Source organism: Ranitomeya imitator, chromosome 10 (genome assembly GCF_032444005.1).
Source record: "Ranitomeya imitator isolate aRanImi1 chromosome 10, aRanImi1.pri, whole genome shotgun sequence".
Classification (NCBI taxonomy): Eukaryota; Metazoa; Chordata; class Amphibia; order Anura; family Dendrobatidae; genus Ranitomeya; species Ranitomeya imitator.
Genome location: NC_091291.1, coordinates 146,831,228 through 146,855,208, shown reverse-complemented (window position 1 = coordinate 146,855,208; position 23,981 = coordinate 146,831,228). Strand labels below are relative to the sequence as shown.

The 23,981-nt window shown below is 49.6% G+C and overlaps 1 protein-coding gene across 1 annotated transcript; it reads right to left on the bottom strand.

The window, feature by feature from the left end:
• Positions 1-6,476: 6,476 nt before the first annotated feature.
• Positions 6,477-8,573, bottom strand: LOC138652276 (uncharacterized). The gene has a single exon (XM_069743046.1). The coding sequence runs from the start codon at positions 8,571-8,573 to the stop codon at positions 6,477-6,479; it is 2,097 nt and encodes a 698-aa protein (XP_069599147.1).
• Positions 8,574-23,981: the final 15,408 nt, after the last annotated feature.

Here is a 23,981-nt window from a genome sequence, read left to right as displayed (position 1 = left end):
CTGTACAGAGCTGAGATACAGAGTCCTGGGGTATCCACCTGTACAGAGCTCAGATACAGAGTCCTGGGTGTATCCACCTGTACAGAGCTCAGATACAGAGTCCTGGGTGTATCCACCTGTACAGAGCTCAGATACAGAGTCCTGGGTGTATCCACCTGTACAGAGCTGAGATACAGAGTCCTGGGTGTATCCACCTGTACACAGCTCAGATACAGAGTCCTGGGTGTATCCACCTGTACAGAGCTCAGATACAGAGTCCTGGGTGTATCCACCTGTACAGAGCTCAGATACAGAGTCCTGGGTGTATCCACCTGTACAGAGCTGAGATACAGAGTCCTGGGTGTATCCACCTGTACAGAGCTCAGATACAGAGTCCTGGGTGTATCCACCTGTACAGAGCTCAGATACAGAGTCCTGGGTGTATCCACCTGTACACAGCTCAGATACAGAGTCCTGGTGTATCCACCTGTACAGAGCTCAGATACAGAGTCCTGGGTGTATCCACCTGTACAGAGCTCAGATACAGAGTCCTGGGTGTATCCACCTGTACAGAGCTCAGATACAGAGTCCTGGGTGTATCCACCTGTACACAGCTCAGATACAGAGTCCTGGGTGTATCCACCTGTACACAGCTCAGATACAGAGTCCTGGGTGTATCCACCTGTACAGAGCTCAGATACAGAGTCCTGGGTGTATCCACCTGTACACAGCTCAGATACAGAGTCCTGGGTGTATCCACCTGTACAGAGCTCAGATACAGAGTCCTGGGTGTATCCACCTGTACACAGCTCAGATACAGAGTCCTGGGTGTATCCACCTGTACAGAGCTCAGATACAGAGTCCTGGGTGTATCCACCTGTACAGAGCTCAGATACAGAGTCCTGGGTGTATCCACCTGTACAGAGCTGAGATACAGAGTCCTGGTGTATCCACCTGTACAGAGCTCAGATACAGAGTCCTGGGTGTATCCACCTGTACAGAGCTCAGATACAGAGTCCTGGGTGTATCCACCTGTACACAGCTCAGATACAGAGTCCTGGGTGTATCCACCTGTACACAGCTCAGATACAGAGTCCTGGGTGTATCCACCTGTACAGAGCTCAGATACAGAGTCCTGGGTGTATCCACCTGTACAGAGCTCAGATACAGAGTCCTGGGGTATCCACCTGTACACAGCTCAGATACAGAGTCCTGGGTGTATCCACCTGTACACAGCTCAGATACAGAGTCCTGGGTGTATCCACCTGTACACAGCTCAGATACAGAGTCCTGGGTGTATCCACCTGTACACAGCTCAGATACAGAGTCCTGGGTGTATCCACCTGTACAGAGCTGAGATACAGAGTCCTGGGTGTATCCACCTGTACAGAGCTCAGATACAGAGTCCTGGTGTATCCACCTGTACAGAGCTCAGATACAGAGTCCTGGTGTATCCACCTGTACAGAGCTCAGATACAGAGTCCTGGGTGTATCCACCTGTACAGAGCTCAGATACAGAGTCCTGGGTGTATCCACCTGTACAGAGCTCAGATACAGAGTCCTGGGTGTATCCACCTGTACAGAGCTCAGATACAGAGTCCTGGGTGTATCCACCTGTACACAGCTGAGATACAGAGTCCTGGGTGTATCCACCTGTACAGAGCTCAGATACAGAGTCCTGGGTGTATCCACCTGTACAGAGCTCAGATACAGAGTCCTGGGTGTATCCACCTGTACAGAGCTCAGATACAGAGTCCTGGGTGTATCCACCTGTACAGAGCTCAGATACAGAGTCCTGGGTGTATCCACCTGTACACAGCTCAGATACAGAGTCCTGGGTGTATCCACCTGTACAGAGCTGAGATACAGAGTCCTGGGTGTATCCACCTGTACACAGCTCAGATACAGAGTCCTGGGTGTATCCACCTGTACAGAGCTGAGATACAGAGTCCTGGGTGTATCCACCTGTACACAGCTCAGATACAGAGTCCTGGGTGTATCCACCTGTACAGAGCTCAGATACAGAGTCCTGGGGTATCCACCTGTACACAGCTCAGATACAGAGTCCTGGGTGTATCCACCTGTACAGAGCTGAGATACAGAGTCCTGGGTGTATCCACCTGTACAGAGCTCAGATACAGAGTCCTGGGTGTATCCACCTGTACAGAGCTGAGATACAGAGTCCTGGGTGTATCCACCTGTACACAGCTCAGATACAGAGTCCTGGGTGTATCCACCTGTACACAGCTGAGATACAGAGTCCTGGGTGTATCCACCTGTACAGAGCTCAGATACAGAGTCCTGGTGTATCCACCTGTACAGAGCTCAGATACAGAGTCCTGGTGTATCCACCTGTACAGAGCTCAGATACAGAGTCCTGGGTGTATCCACCTGTACACAGCTCAGATACAGAGTCCTGGGTGTATCCACCTGTACAGAGCTCAGATACAGAGTCCTGGTGTATCCACCTGTACAGAGCTCAGATACAGAGTCCTGGTGTATCCACCTGTACAGAGCTCAGATACAGAGTCCTGGTGTATCCACCTGTACAGAGCTCAGATACAGAGTCCTGGGTGTATCCACCTGTACACAGCTCAGATACAGAGTCCTGGGTGTATCCACCTGTACAGAGCTCAGATACAGAGTCCTGGGTGTATCCACCTGTACACAGCTCAGATACAGAGTCCTGGGTGTATCCACCTGTACACAGCTCAGATACAGAGTCCTGGGTGTATCCACCTGTACACAGCTCAGATACAGAGTCCTGGTGTATCCACCTGTACACAGCTCAGATACAGAGTCCTGGGTGTATCCACCTGTACACAGCTCAGATACAGAGTCCTGGTGTATCCACCTGTACAGAGCTGAGATACAGAGTCCTGGGTGTATCCACCTGTACAGAGCTCAGATACAGAGTCCTGGGTGTATCCACCTGTACAGAGCTGAGATACAGAGTCCTGGGTGTATCCACCTGTACAGAGCTCAGATACAGAGTCCTGGGTGTATCCACCTGTACACAGCTCAGATACAGAGTCCTGGGTGTATCCACCTGTACAGAGCTCAGATACAGAGTCCTGGTGTATCCACCTGTACAGAGCTCAGATACAGAGTCCTGGGTGTATCCACCTGTACAGAGCTCAGATACAGAGTCCTGGGTGTATCCACCTGTACAGAGCTCAGATACAGAGTCCTGGGTGTATCCACCTGTACAGAGCTCAGATACAGAGTCCTGGTGTATCCACCTGTACACAGCTCAGATACAGAGTCCTGGGTGTATCCACCTGTACAGAGCTCAGATACAGAGTCCTGGTGTATCCACCTGTACAGAGCTCAGATACAGAGTCCTGGTGTATCCACCTGTACACAGCTCAGATACAGAGTCCTGGGTGTATCCACCTGTACACAGCTCAGATACAGAGTCCTGGGTGTATCCACCTGTACACAGCTCAGATACAGAGTCCTGGGTGTATCCACCTGTACACAGCTCAGATACAGAGTCCTGGTGTATCCACCTGTACAGAGCTCAGATACAGAGTCCTGGGTGTATCCACCTGTACACAGCTCAGATACAGAGTCCTGGTGTATCCACCTGTACAGAGCTGAGATACAGAGTCCTGGGTGTATCCACCTGTACAGAGCTGAGATACAGAGTCCTGGGTGTATCCACCTGTACAGAGCTCAGATACAGAGTCCTGGGTGTATCCACCTGTACACAGCTCAGATACAGAGTCCTGGGGTATCCACCTGTACAGAGCTGAGATACAGAGTCCTGGGTGTATCCACCTGTACAGAGCTCAGATACAGAGTCCTGGGTGTATCCACCTGTACACAGCTCAGATACAGAGTCCTGGGTGTATCCACCTGTACACAGCTGAGATACAGAGTCCTGGGTGTATCCACCTGTACACAGCTCAGATACAGAGTCCTGGGTGTATCCACCTGTACACAGCTCAGATACAGAGTCCTGGGGTATCCACCTGTACAGAGCTCAGATACAGAGTCCTGGGTGTATCCACCTGTACAGAGCTCAGATACAGAGTCCTGGGTGTATCCACCTGTACAGAGCTCAGATACAGAGTCCTGGGTGTATCCACCTGTACAGAGCTCAGATACAGAGTCCTGGGTGTATCCACCTGTACAGAGCTGAGATACAGAGTCCTGGGTGTATCCACCTGTACACAGCTCAGATACAGAGTCCTGGTGTATCCACCTGTACAGAGCTCAGATACAGAGTCCTGGGTGTATCCACCTGTACAGAGCTGAGATACAGAGTCCTGGGTGTATCCACCTGTACACAGCTGAGATACAGAGTCCTGTGTGTATCCACCTGTACAGAGCTGAGATACAGAGTCCTGGGTGTATCCACCTGTACAGAGCTGAGATACAGAGTCCTGGGTGTATCCACCTGTACACAGCTGAGATACAGAGTCCTGGGTGTATCCACCTGTACACAGCTCAGATACAGAGTCCTGGGTGTATCCACCTGTACAGAGCTCAGATACAGAGTCCTGGGTGTATCCACCTGTACACAGCTCAGATACAGAGTCCTGGGTGTATCCACCTGTACAGAGCTGAGATACAGAGTCCTGGGTGTATCCACCTGTACAGAGCTGAGATACAGAGTCCTGGGTGTATCCACCTGTACAGAGCTCAGATACAGAGTCCTGGGTGTATCCACCTGTACACAGCTGAGATACAGAGTCCTGGGTGTATCCACCTGTACAGAGCTCAGATACAGAGTCCTGGGTGTATCCACCTGTACAGAGCTCAGATACAGAGTCCTGGGTGTATCCACCTGTACAGAGCTCAGATACAGAGTCCTGGGTGTATCCACCTGTACAGAGCTCAGATACAGAGTCCTGGGTGTATCCACCTGTACAGAGCTCAGATACAGAGTCCTGGGTGTATCCACCTGTACAGAGCTCAGATACAGAGTCCTGGGTGTATCCACCTGTACAGAGCTGAGATACAGAGTCCTGGGTGTATCCACCTGTACACAGCTGAGATACAGAGTCCTGGGTGTATCCACCTGTACACAGCTCAGATACAGAGTCCTGGTGTATCCACCTGTACAGAGCTCAGATACAGAGTCCTGGGTGTATCCACCTGTACAGAGCTGAGATACAGAGTCCTGGGTGTATCCACCTGTACACAGCTGAGATACAGAGTCCTGGGTGTATCCACCTGTACAGAGCTGAGATACAGAGTCCTGGGTGTATCCACCTGTACACAGCTCAGATACAGAGTCCTGGGGTATCCACCTGTACAGAGCTCAGATACAGAGTCCTGGGTGTATCCACCTGTACACAGCTCAGATACAGAGTCCTGGGTGTATCCACCTGTACACAGCTCAGATACAGAGTCCTGGGTGTATCCACCTGTACAGAGCTCAGATACAGAGTCCTGGGTGTATCCACCTGTACACAGCTCAGATACAGAGTCCTGGGGTATCCACCTGTACAGAGCTCAGATACAGAGTCCTGGGTGTATCCACCTGTACACAGCTCAGATACAGAGTCCTGGGTGTATCCACCTGTACACAGCTCAGATACAGAGTCCTGGGTGTATCCACCTGTACAGAGCTCAGATACAGAGTCCTGGGTGTATCCACCTGTACAGAGCTCAGATACAGAGTCCTGGTGTATCCACCTGTACAGAGCTCAGATACAGAGTCCTGGGTGTATCCACCTGTACAGAGCTCAGATACAGAGTCCTGGTGTATCCACCTGTACACAGCTCAGATACAGAGTCCTGGGTGTATCCACCTGTACACAGCTCAGATACAGAGTCCTGGGTGTATCCACCTGTACAGAGCTCAGATACAGAGTCCTGGGTGTATCCACCTGTACAGAGCTCAGATACAGAGTCCTGGTGTATCCACCTGTACAGAGCTCAGATACAGAGTCCTGGGTGTATCCACCTGTACAGAGCTCAGATACAGAGTCCTGGTGTATCCACCTGTACAGAGCTCAGATACAGAGTCCTGGGTGTATCCACCTGTACAGAGCTCAGATACAGAGTCCTGGGTGTATCCACCTGTACAGAGCTGAGATACAGAGTCCTGGGTGTATCCACCTGTACACAGCTCAGATACAGAGTCCTGGGTGTATCCACCTGTACACAGCTGAGATACAGAGTCCTGGGTGTATCCACCTGTACACAGCTGAGATACAGAGTCCTGGTGTATCCACCTGTACAGAGCTCAGATACAGAGTCCTGGGTGTATCCACCTGTACAGAGCTCAGATACAGAGTCCTGGGTGTATCCACCTGTACAGAGCTCAGATACAGAGTCCTGGGTGTATCCACCTGTACAGAGCTCAGATACAGAGTCCTGGGTGTATCCACCTGTACAGAGCTCAGATACAGAGTCCTGGGTGGACTATTTTTGTGACAATTTCACAATACACAGAGTAAGAAAACTTCTTGTGACTGATGTAAAAAAAAACCAAAACCATGAAAGTTGTTTCCTGTAATAAAAGGTCGGAAATGTTCAGATCAGGTGACAAATCCTGATGGAAATGTGTGGATTCTGTGTGGATTCTGTGTGGGCTCCGGGTGGATTCTGTGTGGATTCCGGATGGATTCTGTGTGGGCTCCGGGTGGATTCTGTGTGGATTCCGGATGGATTCTGTGTGGGCTCCGGGTGGATTCTGTGTGGATTCCGGGTGGATTCTGTGTGGGCTCCGGGTGGATTCTGTGTGGATTCTGTGTGGGCTCCGGGTGGATCTGGGTGGATTCTGTGTGGGCTCCGCGTGGATTCTGTGTGGATTCCGGATGGATTCTGTGTGGGCTCCGCGTGGATTCTGTGTGGGCTCCGGATGGATTCTGTGTGGGCTCCGCGTGGATTCTGTGTGGATTCCGGATGGATTCTGTGTGGGCTCCGCGTGGATTCTGTGTGGATTCCGGATGGATTCTGTGTGGGCTCCGCGTGGATTCTGTGTGGGCTCCGGGTGGATTCTGTGTGGATTCCGGGTGGATTCTGTGTGGGCTCCGGGTGGATTCTGGGTGGATTCCGGGAGGATTCTGTGTGGGCTCCGCGTGGATTCTGTGTGGATTCTGGATGGATTCTGTGTGGGCTCCGCGTGGATTCTGTGTGGATTCCGGATGGATTCTGTGTGGGCTCCGGGTGGATTCTGTGTGGATTCCGGGTGGATTCTGTGTGGGCTCCGGGTGGATTCTGTGTGGGCTCCGGGTGGATTCTGTGTGGATTCTGGGTGGGCTCCGGGTGGATCTGGGTGGATTCTGGGAGGATTCTGTGTGGGCTCCGCGTGGATTCTGTGTGGGTTCAGGATGGATTCTGTGTGGGCTCTGGGTGGATTCTGTGTGGATTCTGTGTGGGCTCCGGGTGGATTCTGTGTGGATTCCGGATGGATTCTGTGTGGGCTCCGCGTGGATTCTGGGTGGGCTCCGGGTGGATTCTGGGTGGATTCTGTGTGGGCTCCGCGTGGATTCTGTGTGGATTCCGGATGGATTCTGTGTGGGCTCCGCGTGGATTCTGTGTGGATTCCGGATGGATTCTGTGTGGGCTCCGGGTGGATTCTGTGTGGATTCCGGGTGGATTCTGGGTGGGCTCCGGGTGGATTCTGGGTGGGCTCCGGGTGGATTCTGGGTGGGCTCCGGGAGGATTCTGTGTGGGCTCCGCGTGGATTCTGTGTGGATTCTGGATGGATTCTGTGTGGGCTCCGCGTGGATTCTGTGTGGATTCCGGATGGATTCTGTGTGGATTCTGGGTGGGCTCCGGGTGGATTCTGTGTGGATTCTGTGTGGGCTTTGGGTGGATTCTTGGTGGATTCCGGGTGGATTCTGGGTGGATTCTGGGTGGGCTCCGGGTGGATTCTGTGTGGGCTCCGCGTGGATTCTGTGTGGATTCTGGATGGATTCTGTGTGGGCTCCGCGTGGATTCCGGATGGATTCTGTGTGGATTCTGGGTGGGCTCCGGGTGAATTCTGTGTGGATTCTGTGTGGGCTTTGGGTGGATTCTTGGTGGATTCCGGGTGGATTCTGGGTGGATTCTGGGTGGATTCTGGGTGGGCTCCGGGTGGATTCTGGGTGGATTCTGTGTGGGCTCCGGGAGGATTCTGTGTGGGCTCCGCGTGGATTCTGTGTGGATTCTGGATGGATTCTGTGTGGGCTCCGCGTGGATTCTGTGTGGATTCCGGATGGATTCTGTGTGGATTCTGGGTGGGCTCCGGGTGGATTCTGTGTGGATTCTGTGTGGGCTTTGGGTGGATTCTTGGTGGATTCCGGGTGGATTCTGGGTGGATTCTGGGTGGATTCTGGGTGGGCTCCGGGTGGATTCTGGGTGGGCTCCAGGTGGATTCTGGGTGGATTCTGTGTGGGCTCCGGGTGGATTCTGGGTGGGCTCCGGGTCGATTCCGGGTGGATTCTGGGTGGGCTTTGGGCGGATTCTTGGTGGATTCTGGGTGGATTCTGGGTTGGCTTTGGGCGGATTCTTGGTGGATTCTGGGTGGATTCCGGGTGGATTCTGGGTTGGCTCCTGGTGGATTCTGTGTGGATTCTGGGAGGGCTCCGGGTGGATTCCGTTACACTGGACTCGGGCGTTTTTGCTGCAAAGTGCAGGAGTGGACCCATGAAGTAGACCAGCGCTTAGTTTCCCATGATGGATTGTGTAGTGTTGGCTGCAGAGATGTAACCGGAGCCGAACATTGGCGATCCGCTCCAGAATCATCGCAGCAATCAGAAAAGACGCACGACCTGGAAATCACGGAGGCGACAGAGTGAAGTCTGATCACATCACCTGTAGCCACAGCGGCGCTCTGCACCAACGTCTACAATGGGCGTCACACAGCGTTACTGACCCCCCGGTAGAAGTCATCAGGGGTCCACATAAGACCCCTCTATGGTGCCATTATCCAGTGCCATAGACCAACTGCAAGAAACCATCCGGTAAGAGAAGCTGCTGACCAGTCACAGGTGGCCCACACTGACCATGGAGCTGTCAGTCATTGTTGGAGGGGTTGGCGCATTGCAGGACTGCTCCTGATTTGGACTCCTCCCAGATGACCATTTTATGGGAACTTACATACAGCTCCCAATGTTTTATAACGGGATTTCTGCGATTGGGCGGCTTCAGATTTAGCACAGTCATTTAATTTTAAAAAAATATTAACATTTTACATAATGAGACAGTTTCAGTTAAAAAAAGCTGACAGAAAGGCTTCTAGCAGGATATTATACACATTTGTGATTTTATGTTTTAAATATTTCCAAACCTGCAATAAATCAGTGAGTGATGTTTAACCCAAAGCTTACTGCAGTAAGACAGTACAGGCTCAGGAGCTGGGGTTATAGTGACATAATAAGGGCTGTGCTTAATGACTATAGCACCAGCCTGTGAGGGCTCAGCCATAATCAGGGCCTGGGGACTGTATTCAGCTTCTGGGCTGAGCCCTCTCAGGTTGGGGCAGTACTCAGGGGCCGAGCCCTCTAAGGCTGGGGCAGTACTCAGGGGCCGAGCCCTCTCAGGCTGAGGCTATGCTCAGGGGCTGAGCCCTCTCAGGCTGGGGCTGTGATCAGGGGCCGAGCCCTCTCAGGCTGGGGCTGTGATCAGGGGCCGAGCCCTCTCAGGCTGGGGCTGTGCTCAGGGGCCGAGCCCTCTCAGGCCGGGGCTGTGCTCAAAGGCCGAGCCCTCTCAGGCCAGGGCTGTGCTCAAAGGCCGAGCCCTCTCAGGCTGGGGCTGTGCTCAAAGGCCGAGCCCTCTCAGGTGAGGGCTATGCTCAGGGGCCGAGCCCTCTCAGGCTGGAGCTGTATTTGGGGGCTGAGCCCTCTCAGGCTGGGGCTGTACTCAGGGGCCCGAGCCCTCTAAGGTTGGGGCAGTACTCAGGGGCCGAGCCCTCTCAGGCTGAGGCTATGCTCAGGGGCCGAGCCCTCTCAGGCTGGGGCTGTGATCAGGGGCCGAGCCCTCTCAGGCTGGGGCTGTGCTCAGGGGCCGAGCCCTCTCAGGCTGGGGCTGTGCTCAGGGGCCGAGCCCTCTCAGGCCAGGGCTGTGCTCAAAGGCCGAGCCCTCTCAGGTGAGGGCTGTGCTCAGGGGCCGAGCCCTCTCAGGCTGGAGCTGTATTTGGGGGCCGAGCCCTCTCAGGCTGGGGCTGTACTCAGGGGCTGAGCCCTCTCAGGTGAGGGCTGTGCTCAGGGGCTGAGCCCTCTCAGGCTGGGGCTGTACTCAGGGGCCGAGCCCTCTCAGGCTGGGGCTGTGCTCAGGGGCCGAGCCCTCTCAGGCTGGGGCTGTGCTCAGGGGCCGAGCCCTCTCAGGCTGGGGCTGTGCTCAGGGGCCGAGCCCTCTCAGGCTGGGGCTGTATTTGGGGGCCGAGCCCTCTCAGGCTGGGGCTGTGCTCAGGGGCCGAGCCCTCTCAGTCTGGGGCTGTATTTGGGGGCCGAGCCCTCTCAGGCTGGGGCTGTACTCAGGGGCTGAGCCCTCTCAGGCTGGGGCTGTACTCAGGGGCCGAGCCCTCTCAGGCTGGGGCTGTGCTCAGGGGCCGAGCCCTCTCAGGCTGGGGCTGTGCTCAGGGGCCGAGCCCTCTCAGGCTGGGGCTGTGCTCAGGGGCCGAGCCCTCTCAGGCTGGGGCTGTGCTCAGGGGCCGAGCCCTCTCAGGCTGGGGCTGTATTTGGGGGCCGAGCCCTCTCAGGCTGGGGCTGTGCTCAGGGGCCGAGCCCTCTCAGTCTGGGGCTGTATTTGGGGGCCGAGCCCTCTCAGGCTGGGGCTGTACTCAGGGGCTGAGCCCTCTCAGGCTGGGGCTGTACTCAGGGGCCGAGCCCTCTCAGGCTGGGGCTGTGCTCAGGGGCCGAGCCCTCTCAGGCTGGGGCTGTGCTCAGGGGCCGAGCCCTCTCAGGCTGGGGCTGTGCTCAGGGGCCGAGCCCTCTCAGGCTGGGGCTATATTTTGGGGCCATGGCTGTATGTAGGGGTTGGAGCAGCGCTCAGGGTTTGCTCTGCGCTCTTCCTGCCCATACAGATGGTTCTCGGTGTCTCCCAGCTCTCCTCATCATCTTTCATTAGTGGTATTTTGCATGTTGTGTATCTGTCAGTCTCATTGTTTGCCCCCGGAGAGTTGAGGAAGATGAGAGTCCTTGTTTGCTTTTCCAGCATTAATGAACAGTGAATGAGGTGGGCAGCTGGCGGCATTGGGGGCTCTGCGCTATCTGTGGGGTCTCTAACCTCCGGGTGAAACACATGTGTCAGTCAGTAAACAATCCGCCCCCGGGGACCGCAGGTTGTGAGGAGGCTGCGGGTGTAGCGGAGCCGTCACAGGAGGAGGACTGGAGGCCGCTGCTCACGGACACCGAGCAGAGGCCCTGAGGTCTAACATGCCGCCATCGCTGCTCCCGGCCTCACAGCCCATCATTGTGTCATGAACCGCGGAGACGACGAAGCGGCCGCCACCGCCCCGCTCTCCGGTACTAGCAGCGTTCTCCGGGATTCCGCCTCTTCCACAAACGACTTCATTAGAAGAAATAATAAAAATATGTTTCTGGCCTCAGAAAGTGATCTGATGTGAGAACAGTGATCTGCGCGCGGTCTCCGTAGGATTGGAGCCGGTGTACGCGGATTTTACCTCACGGGGCCCTCGCCCCTCATTACCGGCGTCATCACCGCAGCTCCCCGCTTATTGCTGATTTATTAGGGGGCGCGGGATTTATCCAGAACCCCCGATCTGATCTCAGATCACCGGGAATTCTCCTGTACATGACGGAGACCTGCTCCATTCCCGGTGCCGGAGCCCTGATGGTCGGTGTCTATCACCACGGCCCAGTATGGCCAGAAATAAACAATGGCCGCGTTCACCCCATAGCAGTTATTACGTCTGATCTGCTGCGACCGGCCACTTCTGCCACTATAACGACCGGCCGCTTCTGCCACTATAACGACCGGCCGCTTCTGCCACTATAACGACCGGCCGCTTCTGCCACTATAACGACCGGCCGCTTCTGCCACTATAACGACCGGCCGCTTCTGCCACTATAACAACCGGCCGCTTCTGCCACTATAACGACCGGCCGCTTCTGCCACTATAACAACCGGCCGCTTCTGCCACTATAACAACCGGCCGCTTCTGCCACTATAACAACCGGCCGCTTCTGCCACTATAACAACCGGCCACTTCTGCCACTATAACGACCGGCCGCTTCTGCCACTATAACGACCGGCCACTTCTGCCACTATAACGACCGGCCACTTCTGCCACTATAACGACCGGCCGCTTCTGCCACTATAACAACCGGCCGCTTCTGCCACTATAACGACCGGCCGCTTCTGCCACTATAACGACCGGCCGCTTCTGCCACTATAACAACCGGCCGCTTCTGCCACTATAACAACCGGCCGCTTCTGCCACTATAACAACCGGCCGCTTCTGCCACTATAACAACCGGCCGCTTCTGCCACTATAACAACCGGCCGCTTCTGCCATAATCCCACTAATGACCGGCCACTTCTGCCATAATCCCACTATAATGACTGGCCACTTCTTCCGTTTTAATGACTGGCCACTTCTGCCATAATCCCACTATAATGACCGGCCACTTCTTCCGTTATAATGACTGGCCACTTCTGCCATAATCCCACTAATGACTGTCCACTTCTGCCACTATAATCACTGGCCACTTCTGCCATAATCCCACTATAACGACCAGCCACTTCTGCCATAATCCCACTATAATGACCAGCCACTTCTGCCATAATCCCACTATAATGACCAGCCACTTCTGCCATAATCCCACTATAACGACCAGCCACTTCTGCCATAATCCCACTATAATGACCAGCCACTTCTGCCATAATCCCACTATAATGACCGGCCACTTCTGCCACTATAATCACCGGCCACTTCTGCCATAATCCCACTATAATGACCGGCCACTTCTTCCGTTATAATGACTGGCCACTTCTGCCATAATCCCACTAAGGACCGTCCACTTCTGCCATAATCCCACTAAGGACCGTCCACTTCTGCCACTATAATCACCGGCCACTTCTGCCATAATCCCACTATAACGACCAGCCACTTCTGCCACTATAATCACCGGCCACTTCTGCCGCTATAATCACCGGCCGTGCATGGCAGACCTTTCATATAAAGCGCCATCGGTCGGCAGTCAGCCAAATATTGTGACAATGGACGGCAACCATTCTCTTCCATGATCTTGTAAGAACGGCCTCATCCATTAATGTCCACAAGGACCCGATAGATGATGTCAGGTGAAGGATTGGACGGGCCAAATAGAAGCCACAATGTTTGGTGTGAGACATAAGCAGTGAGCAGACGGGTCTGATAATGGCAGACTTTACCTTCACCACTGACAACACCTGCACACTCTGCCATTACGAGCGTGCATGTACAGTGGGGGAAATGTGATACATTGCTGATTTTGCAGATCTATAATGATGTCCCTGGTGTCATTAGGCAGCTCTTTGGTCTTGGCCATGGTGGAGAGGTTGGAGTGTGTGGACCGGTGTCCTTTATACAGGTAACGAGGTCACACAGGAGCAATTAATCCAGGTAATGAGAGCAGAGTAGGAGACTTCTAAAGAAAAGCTGACAGGTCTGTGAGCAGAATCCTCGCTGGTCGGTCGGTGATCAAATATTTCATGTAATAAAACACTAATGATGTAACGATCCTACAACGGGATGTTATTGTTGGATTACGATAAATATTACAGCCCTCTGCAGTCTTTGTAGGGGGAACTTGTAGTAAACGCTTATCTTCCCCCAGTGTAGGGAAGGAGGATGGCTGACGGAGAGTTCTGCCCTCCGGTGCTGGCAGCGGTTCTCTCTCCGGGCTCAAACCTGACATGGACGGTTCTGTTCTAGGTAATATGGCGTTCTATGGCGCCTGTGCCAGGGTCATGTTCACACGGCACCGCAGCTCTCTCGTTATCCAACATGGTGATTTACCATCTGTCACATCTAAAAACAGAAGACACAACAGCGAAGTGAAACGCCGTGTTAATTACCCACCATGAGCTCATAATGACGGCGTACAGTGCACAGGATGATGGCGGTATAATCACGGACAAGGACGTGTGCGGGTCCAGCTCTGCCCGGCGTCTGTGTCCTCTCCACCGGCAGCAGGGTACGGCGCCATCTGTGCCCGACAGCATTGCCAGGACGATACACTGAAGACTGGGCGGCGATATGTCCGCCAGGCCCTGCGCCAGCTCTGGTGGCCGCCATATTGCTTGTCACCCAACTCAGAAAACTGATGGAGCCAAGAAATGGCTAAAAACATAGTGAGGCTATGTGCACACGTTGCGGATTAGGCTTAGGAATTTCTGGTGCGGATTCTGCCTCTCCTGGCAGAAACGCACCTGCAGATTTGTCACGTTTTTTGTGCAGTTCTGCAGTGTTTTTTTTGTGCGCTTTTGCTGCGGTTTTCTATAATGGAATGGGTACAAAAACGCTGCAGATTCACAAAAAAGAAGTGACATGCTACTTCTTTTAAACCGCAGCGTTTCTGCAGCGGATTTTCCGCAAAGTGTGCACAGCATTTTTTTTCTCATTGATTTACATTGTACTGTAAATCAATTGCGGATCTGCAGCGTTTCTGCACTGCAAAAAACGCTGCGGATCCGCAACGTGTGCACATCCCCTTATAAAGGTTGAAAAAAAAAAGTCACTGCTCCGTCAAGTTCTTCTTTTCTCCACCAGTCGTACATTCTGTGTCGCTGGAGCATTTATTAGCCATGTATACACGCGGGTACAGAGCCGCCATTACTGCCGCTAGTGCTCGGGCGTCCCACAGTGACTAATGGAACGGGACATGTGGGGTAAAACCAGCTGAGCTCTTACATACAGAGCTGAGGTGCAGTTCTCAGCATGGCCACTGCGCAGTGTATGGCGCTGTGCTGTCACCGATCCCTGGAGCTGAAACTATAGGTCAATCCCCCAGCAGTCTGATATGAGGTCGTAAGGCGGACATCCCCTTTAAGGAATATGTGCCACTTTTGTAGTCTAAAAAGTCATGTTATTGGAGATTTCATTTGCACTAAAATTTGAGACTTTTTGTGATGCTAGTCACAAACTATGGACAGGCCGTGAGTCAGCGAAGTTAGACATTCCGGGGTCAGTAGCAAAAGAGCACATAGTAAACCGAGGGAGAATACAAAACTCATAAGGTCACATCCCAGGGGGCAGAATACCAGAGAAATAGCAGATAAGCAGAGGGGCAATAACAAGCGGGAAGTCAGAATACGGCCCAAAGGGGCAATAGCAAGCGGGAAGTCAGAATACGGCCCAAAGGGGCAATAGCAAGCGGGAAGTCAGAATACGGCCCAAAGGGGCAATAGCAAGCGGGAAGTCAGAATACGGCCCAAAGGGGCAATAGCAAGCGGGAAGTCAGAATACGGCCCAAAGGGGCAATAGCAAGCGGGTAGTCAGAATACGGCCCAAAGGGGCAATAGCAAGCGGGAAGTCAGAATACGGCCCAAAGGGGCAATAGCAAGCGGGAAGTCAGAATACGGCCCAAAGGGGCAATAGCAAGCGGGAAGTCAGAATACGGCCCAAAGGGGCAATAGCAAGCGGGAAGTCAGAATACGGCCCAAAGGGGCAATAGCAAGCGAGAAGTCAGAATACAGCCCAACGGTCAGCGTCAGCAGATCAGAACTTACAGCACAGGGATCAGGCGAACACACCAGGGAGCACAGGTTTAGAACAAGCTTTTGACTGGCGGTGATCTGGGCCAGACCGCTCACCTAAATAGCAGGGCAATTACCAAGAGCAGGGAGCACCTGTGCAAATCTCTGTCCCTTCCTGTCTCTGAAAGGTCGACCGAGCTGTCAATCAAAGCACGGACAGCTCAGCACAGGACAGGATGACGGAGCCGTCCAGCGCCGAGGCCCAGACACTCCGAGCAGAGCAATCCGGACACTTTTCTTGCCTTTTGTCACTTTTTAAAAGTGGTGATGAAAGTAGGTGATGATAACCTGGGACTTCTTACCAATGGCTAAAACATGTATCCATTTATTTATACATATTTTTATATTTATGTGATATATTTATACATATTTATATATTTATGTGATATATTTATACATATTTATATATTTATGTGATATATTTATACATATATATTTATACATATTTATATATTTATGTGATATATTTATACATATTTTTATATTTATGTGATATATTTATAGATTTATGTGATATATTTATACATATTTATATATTTATGTGATATATTTATACATATATATTTATGTGATATATTTATACATATATATTTATGTGATATATTTATACATATATATTTGTGATATATTTATACATATTTATATATTTATGTGATATATTTATACATATTTATATATTTATGTGATATATTTATACATATTTTTATATTTATGTGATATATTTATAGATTTATGTGATATATTTATACATATTTATATATTTAGCGTTTATAATTCTGGGAAATTATAGCACAAATCTTCACCACTTTCTAGGAACTAATAATTCGGGCCCCAAACTTTGGTTTATCACTGAAAAATGAAGCATTCTTTATTAGGAACTTGAAGGACTTTGTATTGATTCAGTAATCCATAACACCAGGTGCCTCCTTCCAGGATCAGTCCCATGTAAGCTGTGTTTTGTGGGGTAGTCCCATGTAAGTGCATGGTTGCATGTTGTCGATCTGTGATACTGTGTGGTGAAATCCTGGATTGCAGAGATTCGTCTGTTGGCCCCATGTAGGTGCGGTCTGTCTTTTTACACAGGCAGCTCCATGTAAGTCCCTAATTGTATGTCTACATGTGCAGTCCTAAGTAAGTGCATTGTTAACTCCTTAATGACCAGGGGTATTTTTGCTTCTGCATTTTCAGTTTTTCACTCCCCTCTTCCCAGAGCCATAACTTTTTTTTTATATTCCGTCAGTTTGGCCACGTCTGGGCTTGTTTTTTGTGGGATGAGTTGCACTTTTGAGTGACATCATTGGTTTACCGTGTCGTGTACTAGAAAATGGGAATAAAACTCCAAGTGTGGAGAAATTGCAAACAGTGCAGTCTCACACTTGTTTTTTGTTTTGTTTGTTTTTTACCAGTTCACTAAATGCTGATGCTGAGCTGCCGCTATAATTGCCCCGGTCATTACGAGTTCATAGACACCAAACACGCCGTTTTCTGATACCCGTAGCGTCTCCATTTTTCGTGATCTGGGGTCGGGTGAGAGCTTGTTTTTTGCGTGCCGAGCTGTCGTTTTTATTGATACCATTTTGGTGCAGATACGATGTTTTCATCGCCCGTTATTGCATTTTATTGCAATATTGCAGCGACCAAAAAAACGTAATTCTGGAGTTTTGATTTTTTTCTCGCTATGCCATTTACCGATTTGATTAATTTTTTTTTATATTGATAGATCGGGCGATTCTGAACGCGGCGATACCAAATATGTGCAGGTTTGATTTTTTTGAATGGGGCGAAAGTGGGATGATTTTAACCTTTATATATATATATATATATATATATATATATATATATATATATATATATATATATATATATATATATATACACAGGTCCTTCTCAAAAAATTAGCATATAGTGTTAAATTTCATTATTTACCATAATGTAATGATTACAATTAAACTTTCATATATTATAGATTCATTATCCACCAACTGAAATTTGTCAGGTCTTTTATTGTTTTAACCCTCCGTCACATACAACTGATCTGACAGGCGCTTCTCTTATACTTTCATTTCTCCTTCCTCACCAGATTGTGAGGATACCCCCTCCCTCCAGGTAGTCTCCTGTCTCTTGAAGGTCTGTGAAACCTGATATCACAGTTGGATTTCAGAGCTTCAGGGGAGAGGATATAGCTGCACAGATCTCTCAGGCTCATTGTATGTGAATACGTCACATTCAGTAAGGTTGGTATTTTATGTTTTTATTCATCACAATAGTTTATTTAGCTTGTTTTATGAATGTATAGCACAAAATGTGAGGATATTTCATAGAAATAAGGGAGATTTTATAAAAGAAAGTGTGCTGCTCAGGCATATACAGTAGTTCCCTAACATATTCCTTCTCTTGCTTCAGATTATCTGCTGAAATGGAGAGGAAAATGTACAATTTATCCAAACAACTTGATGTTGAGGAAGTAACAAACATGCTGTTAGATGATAGAGACCTCACACTGAATGAGGATTTAGGAGAGGAAAGTGAGATTGATTCTCATGATGAGGTGGAAGAATGTGTCCTGGATTCTGAAACAGAGGAAGATGGTGACAGTGGTGAGGATGAAGAAGTTGGATCATATTATATTGGAAAAGATAAAAATACTAAATGGAACAAGAAGCCATTCCAGAAAAAACGTAGGGAACCTTTAAACATTATTACTCACCTTCCTGCAGTAATAGGAACTGCACGTAATGCAAAAACTGCAGTTGAATGCTGGAACAGTATATTTACAGATGACATTCTGGACTCTATTGTCACATATACCAACCACTATATAGACATTATAAAGGACAAGTACATCTGCAACAGAACCATCAAGCCCACAGATGAAATAGAACTGCGTGCTTTTTTTGGATTACTGTACCTTGCAGGAGCTTATAGGGCAAATAGACAAAGTTTGGAGGAACTTTGGGGTAAAGATGGGGATGGAGTTGAAAAATTTAGCCTTGTTATGTCCATAAACAGATTCAAGATTCTAATTCGTTGCCTTCGGTTTGACGACAGAACTACCTGAACCGAACGCAAAACACATGACCGACTTGCTCCAATTCGTGATATATTTCAAAGATTTGTTGTAAACTGTAAACAAAGTTATTACCCTGGAGAGAATCTCACTATTGACGAAATGCTCCCTGGTTTTCGTGGTAGATGTGCCTTTCGTCAATATATTCCATCAAAGCCAAACAAATATGGAATAAAAATGTATGCCCTTGTTGATGCCAGTAAGACCTACACTTACAACCTGGAAGTTTATGCAGGAAAACAACCAGAAGGTCCTTACTGTGTGAGCAACAAACCCATTGATGTTGTAAAAAGACTGGCTGAACCCTTATTTGGATCGGGTCGCAATATTACAGCTGACAATTGGTTTACAAGTTGTGATCTGATTGATTATCTGAAAATTCAGAAGCTGTCATATGTGGGAACTGTAAGAAAAAACAAAAGGGAATTGCCGCCACAGTTTGTAAGTGTGAAAGAGAGACAACAGTACAGCAGTATGTTTGCATTCCATAATGGAAAGGCTTTAGTTTCCTATGTACCACATGCCAAAAAAATCGCACTTCTTCTATCAACACTTCATGATGATGCTGCCATCGATCCTGGGACTGGGGCAGAAAAAAACCCGGAGATAATTACATTTTACAATGCCACCAAAGGGGGTGTGGATACAGCAGATCAGATGTGCTCCACTTTCAACGTCAGCAGAAACATCAAACGCTGGCCAATGGTCATATTTTTTGATATGTTGAATTTGGGTGGTATAAATTCACAAGTAATTTATCTTGAAAACAAGCTTGAACCACTCCGTAGACGATTGTATCTGAAAAAATTGGCCCAATGAACTAGTACTTGGAGAGCTACGCAGGAGAAGCGTGAAAACAATCGGTATCCCCTCTCGCCTTCAAGTTCAGCTCAAAAGGTTCCGCCCAGAAGATGATGGTGAAAAGTCACCATCTGCACCACCTGCCAAACGGAAAGCGGAACCAGAAGGCTTTCAAATTATGAATGTCTCAAATGTCATAAAGCAATTTGCCTGACACATGCAAAAATGGTGTGTAATTCTTGATATTTGCTCTGCAAGTCTGACTTTTCTGGGGAAACCTCAGCATCTACTTCTGATTGAATATGTTTTTAATAGTACTTAAGGTACCTTAAAATTAAGTTTGTGTTCAAAAATTTTCTTTGTACATTTTTTTTGAGAGAGTCGAACTGGGGACTATTTGGCGGGAGTTTTGAAAAGTTTGTATTTCATAGTTATTAGTTTTATGTTAAGTAAATGTTTTTTTTTGCAACTGATTATGTGTAGTCTCTTTTATTACATCCCTATGAAGGTCACTGATCACTTTTAGAGCACTGAAATTGCAAACATTAGATATTATAGGTATTTTTCCAGCAGGCGCCTGACAGGCACATTGTATGTGAACTCGTTAGTCTGAATATTGTATATGACGGAGGGTTAATACTGATGATTTTGGCATACAACTCCTGATAACCTAAAAAACCTGTCTCAATAAATTAGCATATTTCACCCATCCAATCAAATAAAAGTGTTTTTTAATAACAAACAAAAAACCATCAAATAATAATGTTCAGTTATGCACTCAATACTTGGTCGGGAATCCTTTGGCAGAAATGACTGCTTCAATGCGGCGTGGCATGGAGGCAATCAGCCTGTGACACTGCTGAGATGTTATGGAGGCCCAGGATGCTTCAATAGCGGCCTTAAGCTCATCCAGAGTGTTGGGTCTTGCGTCTCTCAACTTTCTCTTCACAATATCCCACAGATTCTCTATGGGGTTCAGGTCAGGAGAGTTGGCAGGCCTATTGAGCACAGTAATACCATGGTCAGTAAACCATTTACCAGTGGTTTTGGCACTGTGAGCAGGTGCCAGGTCGTGCTGAAAAATGAAATCTTCATCTCCATAAAGCATTTCAGCCGATGGAAGCATGAAGTGCTCCAAAATCTCCTGATAGCTAGCTGCATTGACCCTGCCCTTGATGAAACACAGTGGACCAACACCAGCAGCTGACATGGCACCCCACACCATCACTGACTGTGGGTACTTGACACTGGACTTCAGGCATTTTGGCATTTCCTTCTCCCCAGTCTTCCTCCAGACTCTGGCACCTTGATTTCCGAATGACATGCAAAATTTGCTTTCATCAGAAAAAAGTACTTGGGACCACTTAGCAACAGTCCAGTGCTGCTTCTCTGTAGCCCAGGTCAGGCGCCTCTGCCGCTGTTTATGGTTCAAAAGTGGCTTTACCTGGGGAATGCGGCACCTGTAGCCCATTTCCTGCACACGCCTGTGCACGGTGGCTCTGGATGTTTCCACACCAGACTCAGTCCACTGCTTCCTCAGGTTCCCCAAGGTCTGGAATCGGTCCTTCTCCACAATCTTCCTCAGGGTCCGGTCTCCTCTTCTCGTTGTACAGCGTTTTCGGCCACATTGTTTCCTTCCAACAGACTTACCATTGAGGTGCCTTGATACAGCACTCTGGGAACAGCCTATTTGTTGAGAAATTTCTTTCTGGGTCTTACCCTCTTGCTTGAGGGTGTCAATGATGGCCTTCTTGACATCTGTCAGGTCGCTAGTCTTACCCATGATGGGGGTTTTGAGTAATGAACCAGGCAGGGAGTTTATAAAAGCCTCAGGTATCTTTTGCATGTGTTTAGAGTTAATTAGTTGATTCAGAAGATTAGGGTAATAGGTCGTTTAGAGAACCTTTTCTTGATATTCTAATTTATTGAGACAGGTTTTTTGGGTTATCAGGAGTTGTATGCCAAAATCATCAGTATTAAAACAATAAAAGACCTGACAAATTTCAGTTGGTGGATAATGAATCTATAATATATGAAAGTTTAATTGTAATCATTACATTATGGTAAATAATGACATTTAACACTATATGCTAATTTTTTGAGAAGGACCTGTATATATATATATATATATATATATATATATATATATATATATATATATATATATATATTTATTTATTTTTTATAACCTTTTTTTTTACTTTTTCCTTGCTGCAATATTCTCCATGGGAGACTGGAAGCTGCACTTGTCTGACGGGCAGGTAGCGCGGGCCGCAGTCCTGCTCTATGTAACCACCAGGAGGCGCTCATAGCGATCCAGCAATGACAACCACAGGGGTCTCCTGCTGACCCCGAGGTTGTCATGTGACACGGCGCTGATGGGAGGAGGTAGTGACACGCTTCCTGCGCATGCATGTTAAATGCCGCTGTCAGCATTCAGCTCAGTGATTAGCTCTGTATGGTGGCTCAGTGGTTAGCTCTGTACGGTGGATCAGTGGTTAGCACTGTACGGTGGCTCAATGGTTAGCTCTGTACGGTGGTTCAGTGGTTAGCTCTGTACGGTGGTTCAGTGGTTAGCTCTGTACGGTGGCTCAGTGGTTAGCTCTGTACGATGGCTCAGTGATTAGCTCTGTATGGTGGCTCAGTGGTTAGCTCTGTACGGTGGCTCAGTGGTTAGCTCTGTACGGCGGCTCAGTGGTTAGCTCTGTACGGTGGCTCAGTGGTTAGCTCTGTACGGTGGCTCAGTGGTTAGCTCTGTACGGTGGCTCAGTGATTAGCTCTGTACGGTGGCTCAGTGGTTAGCATTGTACGGTGGCTCAGTGGTTAGCTCTGTACAGTGGCTCAGTGGTTAGCTCTGTACGGTGGCTCAGTGGTTAGCTCTGTACGGCAGCTCAGTGGTTAGCTCTGTACGGTGGCTCAGTGGTTAGCTCTGTACGGTGGCTCAGTGGTTAGCTCTGTACGGTGGCTCAGTGATTAGCTCTGTACGGTGGCTCAGTGGTTAGCATTGTACGGTGGCTCAGTGGTTAGCTCTGTACGGTGGCTCAGTGGTTAGCTCTGTACGGTGGCTCAGTGGTTAGCTCTGTATGGTGGCTCAGTGGTTAGCATTGTACGGTGGCTCAGTGGTTAGCTCTGTACGGTGGCTCAGTGGTTAGCTCTGTACGGTGGCTCAGTGGTTAGCTCTGTACGGTGGCTCAGTGGTTAGCTCTGTACGATGGCTCAGTGGTTAGCTCTGTATGGTGGCTCAGTGGTTAGCATTGTATGGTGGCTCAGTGGTTAGCTCTGTACGGTGGCTCAGTGGTTAGCTCTGTACGGTGGCTCAGTGGTTAGCATTGTACGGTGGCTCAGTGGTTAGCTCTGTATGGTGGCTCAGTGGTTAGTATTGTACGGTGGCTCAGTGGTTAGCTCTGTACTTTGGCTCAGTGATTAGTTCTGTACGGTGGCTCAGTGATTAGCTCTGTACGGTGGCTCAGTGGTTAGCTCTGTACAGTGGCTCAGTGGTTAGCTCTGTACAGTGGCTCAGTGGTTAGCTCTGTACAGTGGCTCAGTGGTTAGCATTGTACGGTGGCTCAGTGGTTAGCTCTGTACAGTGGCTCAGTGATTAGCTCTGTACGGTGGCTCAGTGGTTAGCATTGTACGGTGGCTCAGTGGTTAGCTCTGTACAGTGGCTCAGTGGTTAGCTCTGTACGGTGGCTCAGTGGTTAGCTCTGTACGGTGGCTCAGTGGTTAGCTCTGTATGGTGGCTCAGTGGTTAGCATTGTACGGTGGCTCAGTGGTTAGCTCTGTACGGTGGCTCAGTGGTTAGCTCTGTACGGTGGCTCAGTGGTTAGCTCTGTACGGTGGCTCAGTGGTTAGCATTGTACGGTGGCTCAGTGGTTAGCTCTGTATGGTGGCTCAGTGGTTAGTATTGTACGGTGGCTCAGTGGTTAGCTCTGTACTTTGGCTCAGTGATTAGTTCTGTACGGTGGCTCAGTGATTAGCTCTGTACGGTGGCTCAGTGGTTAGCTCTGTACGGTGGCTCAGTGGTTAGCTCTGTACGGTGGCTCAGTGGTTAGCATTGTACGGTGGCTCAGTGGTTAGCTCTGTACGGTGGCTCAGTGGTTAGCTGTGTATGGTGGCTCAGTGGTTAGCTCTGTACGGTGGCTCAGTGGTTAGCTCTGTACGGTGGCTCAGTGGTTAGCTCTGTACGGTGGCTCAGTGATTAGCTCTGTACGGTGGCTCAGTGGTTAGCTCTGTACGGTGGCTCAGTGGTTAGCTCTGTACGGTGGCTCAGTGGTTAGCTCTGTACGGTGGCTCAGTGGTTAGCTCTGTACGGTGGCTCAGTGGTTAGCTCTGTACGGTGGCTCAGTGATTAGCTCTGTACGGTGGCTCAGTGGTTAGCTCTGTACGGTGGCTCAGTGGTTAGCTCTGTACGGTGGCTCAGTGATTAGCTCTGTACGGTGGCTCAGTGATTAGCTCTGTACGGTGGCTCAGTGATTAGCTCTGTACG

What these genes read in the sequence shown, in the direction of transcription:
- LOC138652276 (XM_069743046.1), bottom strand. Translation starts at nt 8,573, where the DNA reads ATGGGTCCACTCCTGCACTTTGCAGCAAAAACGCCCGAGTCCAGTGTA.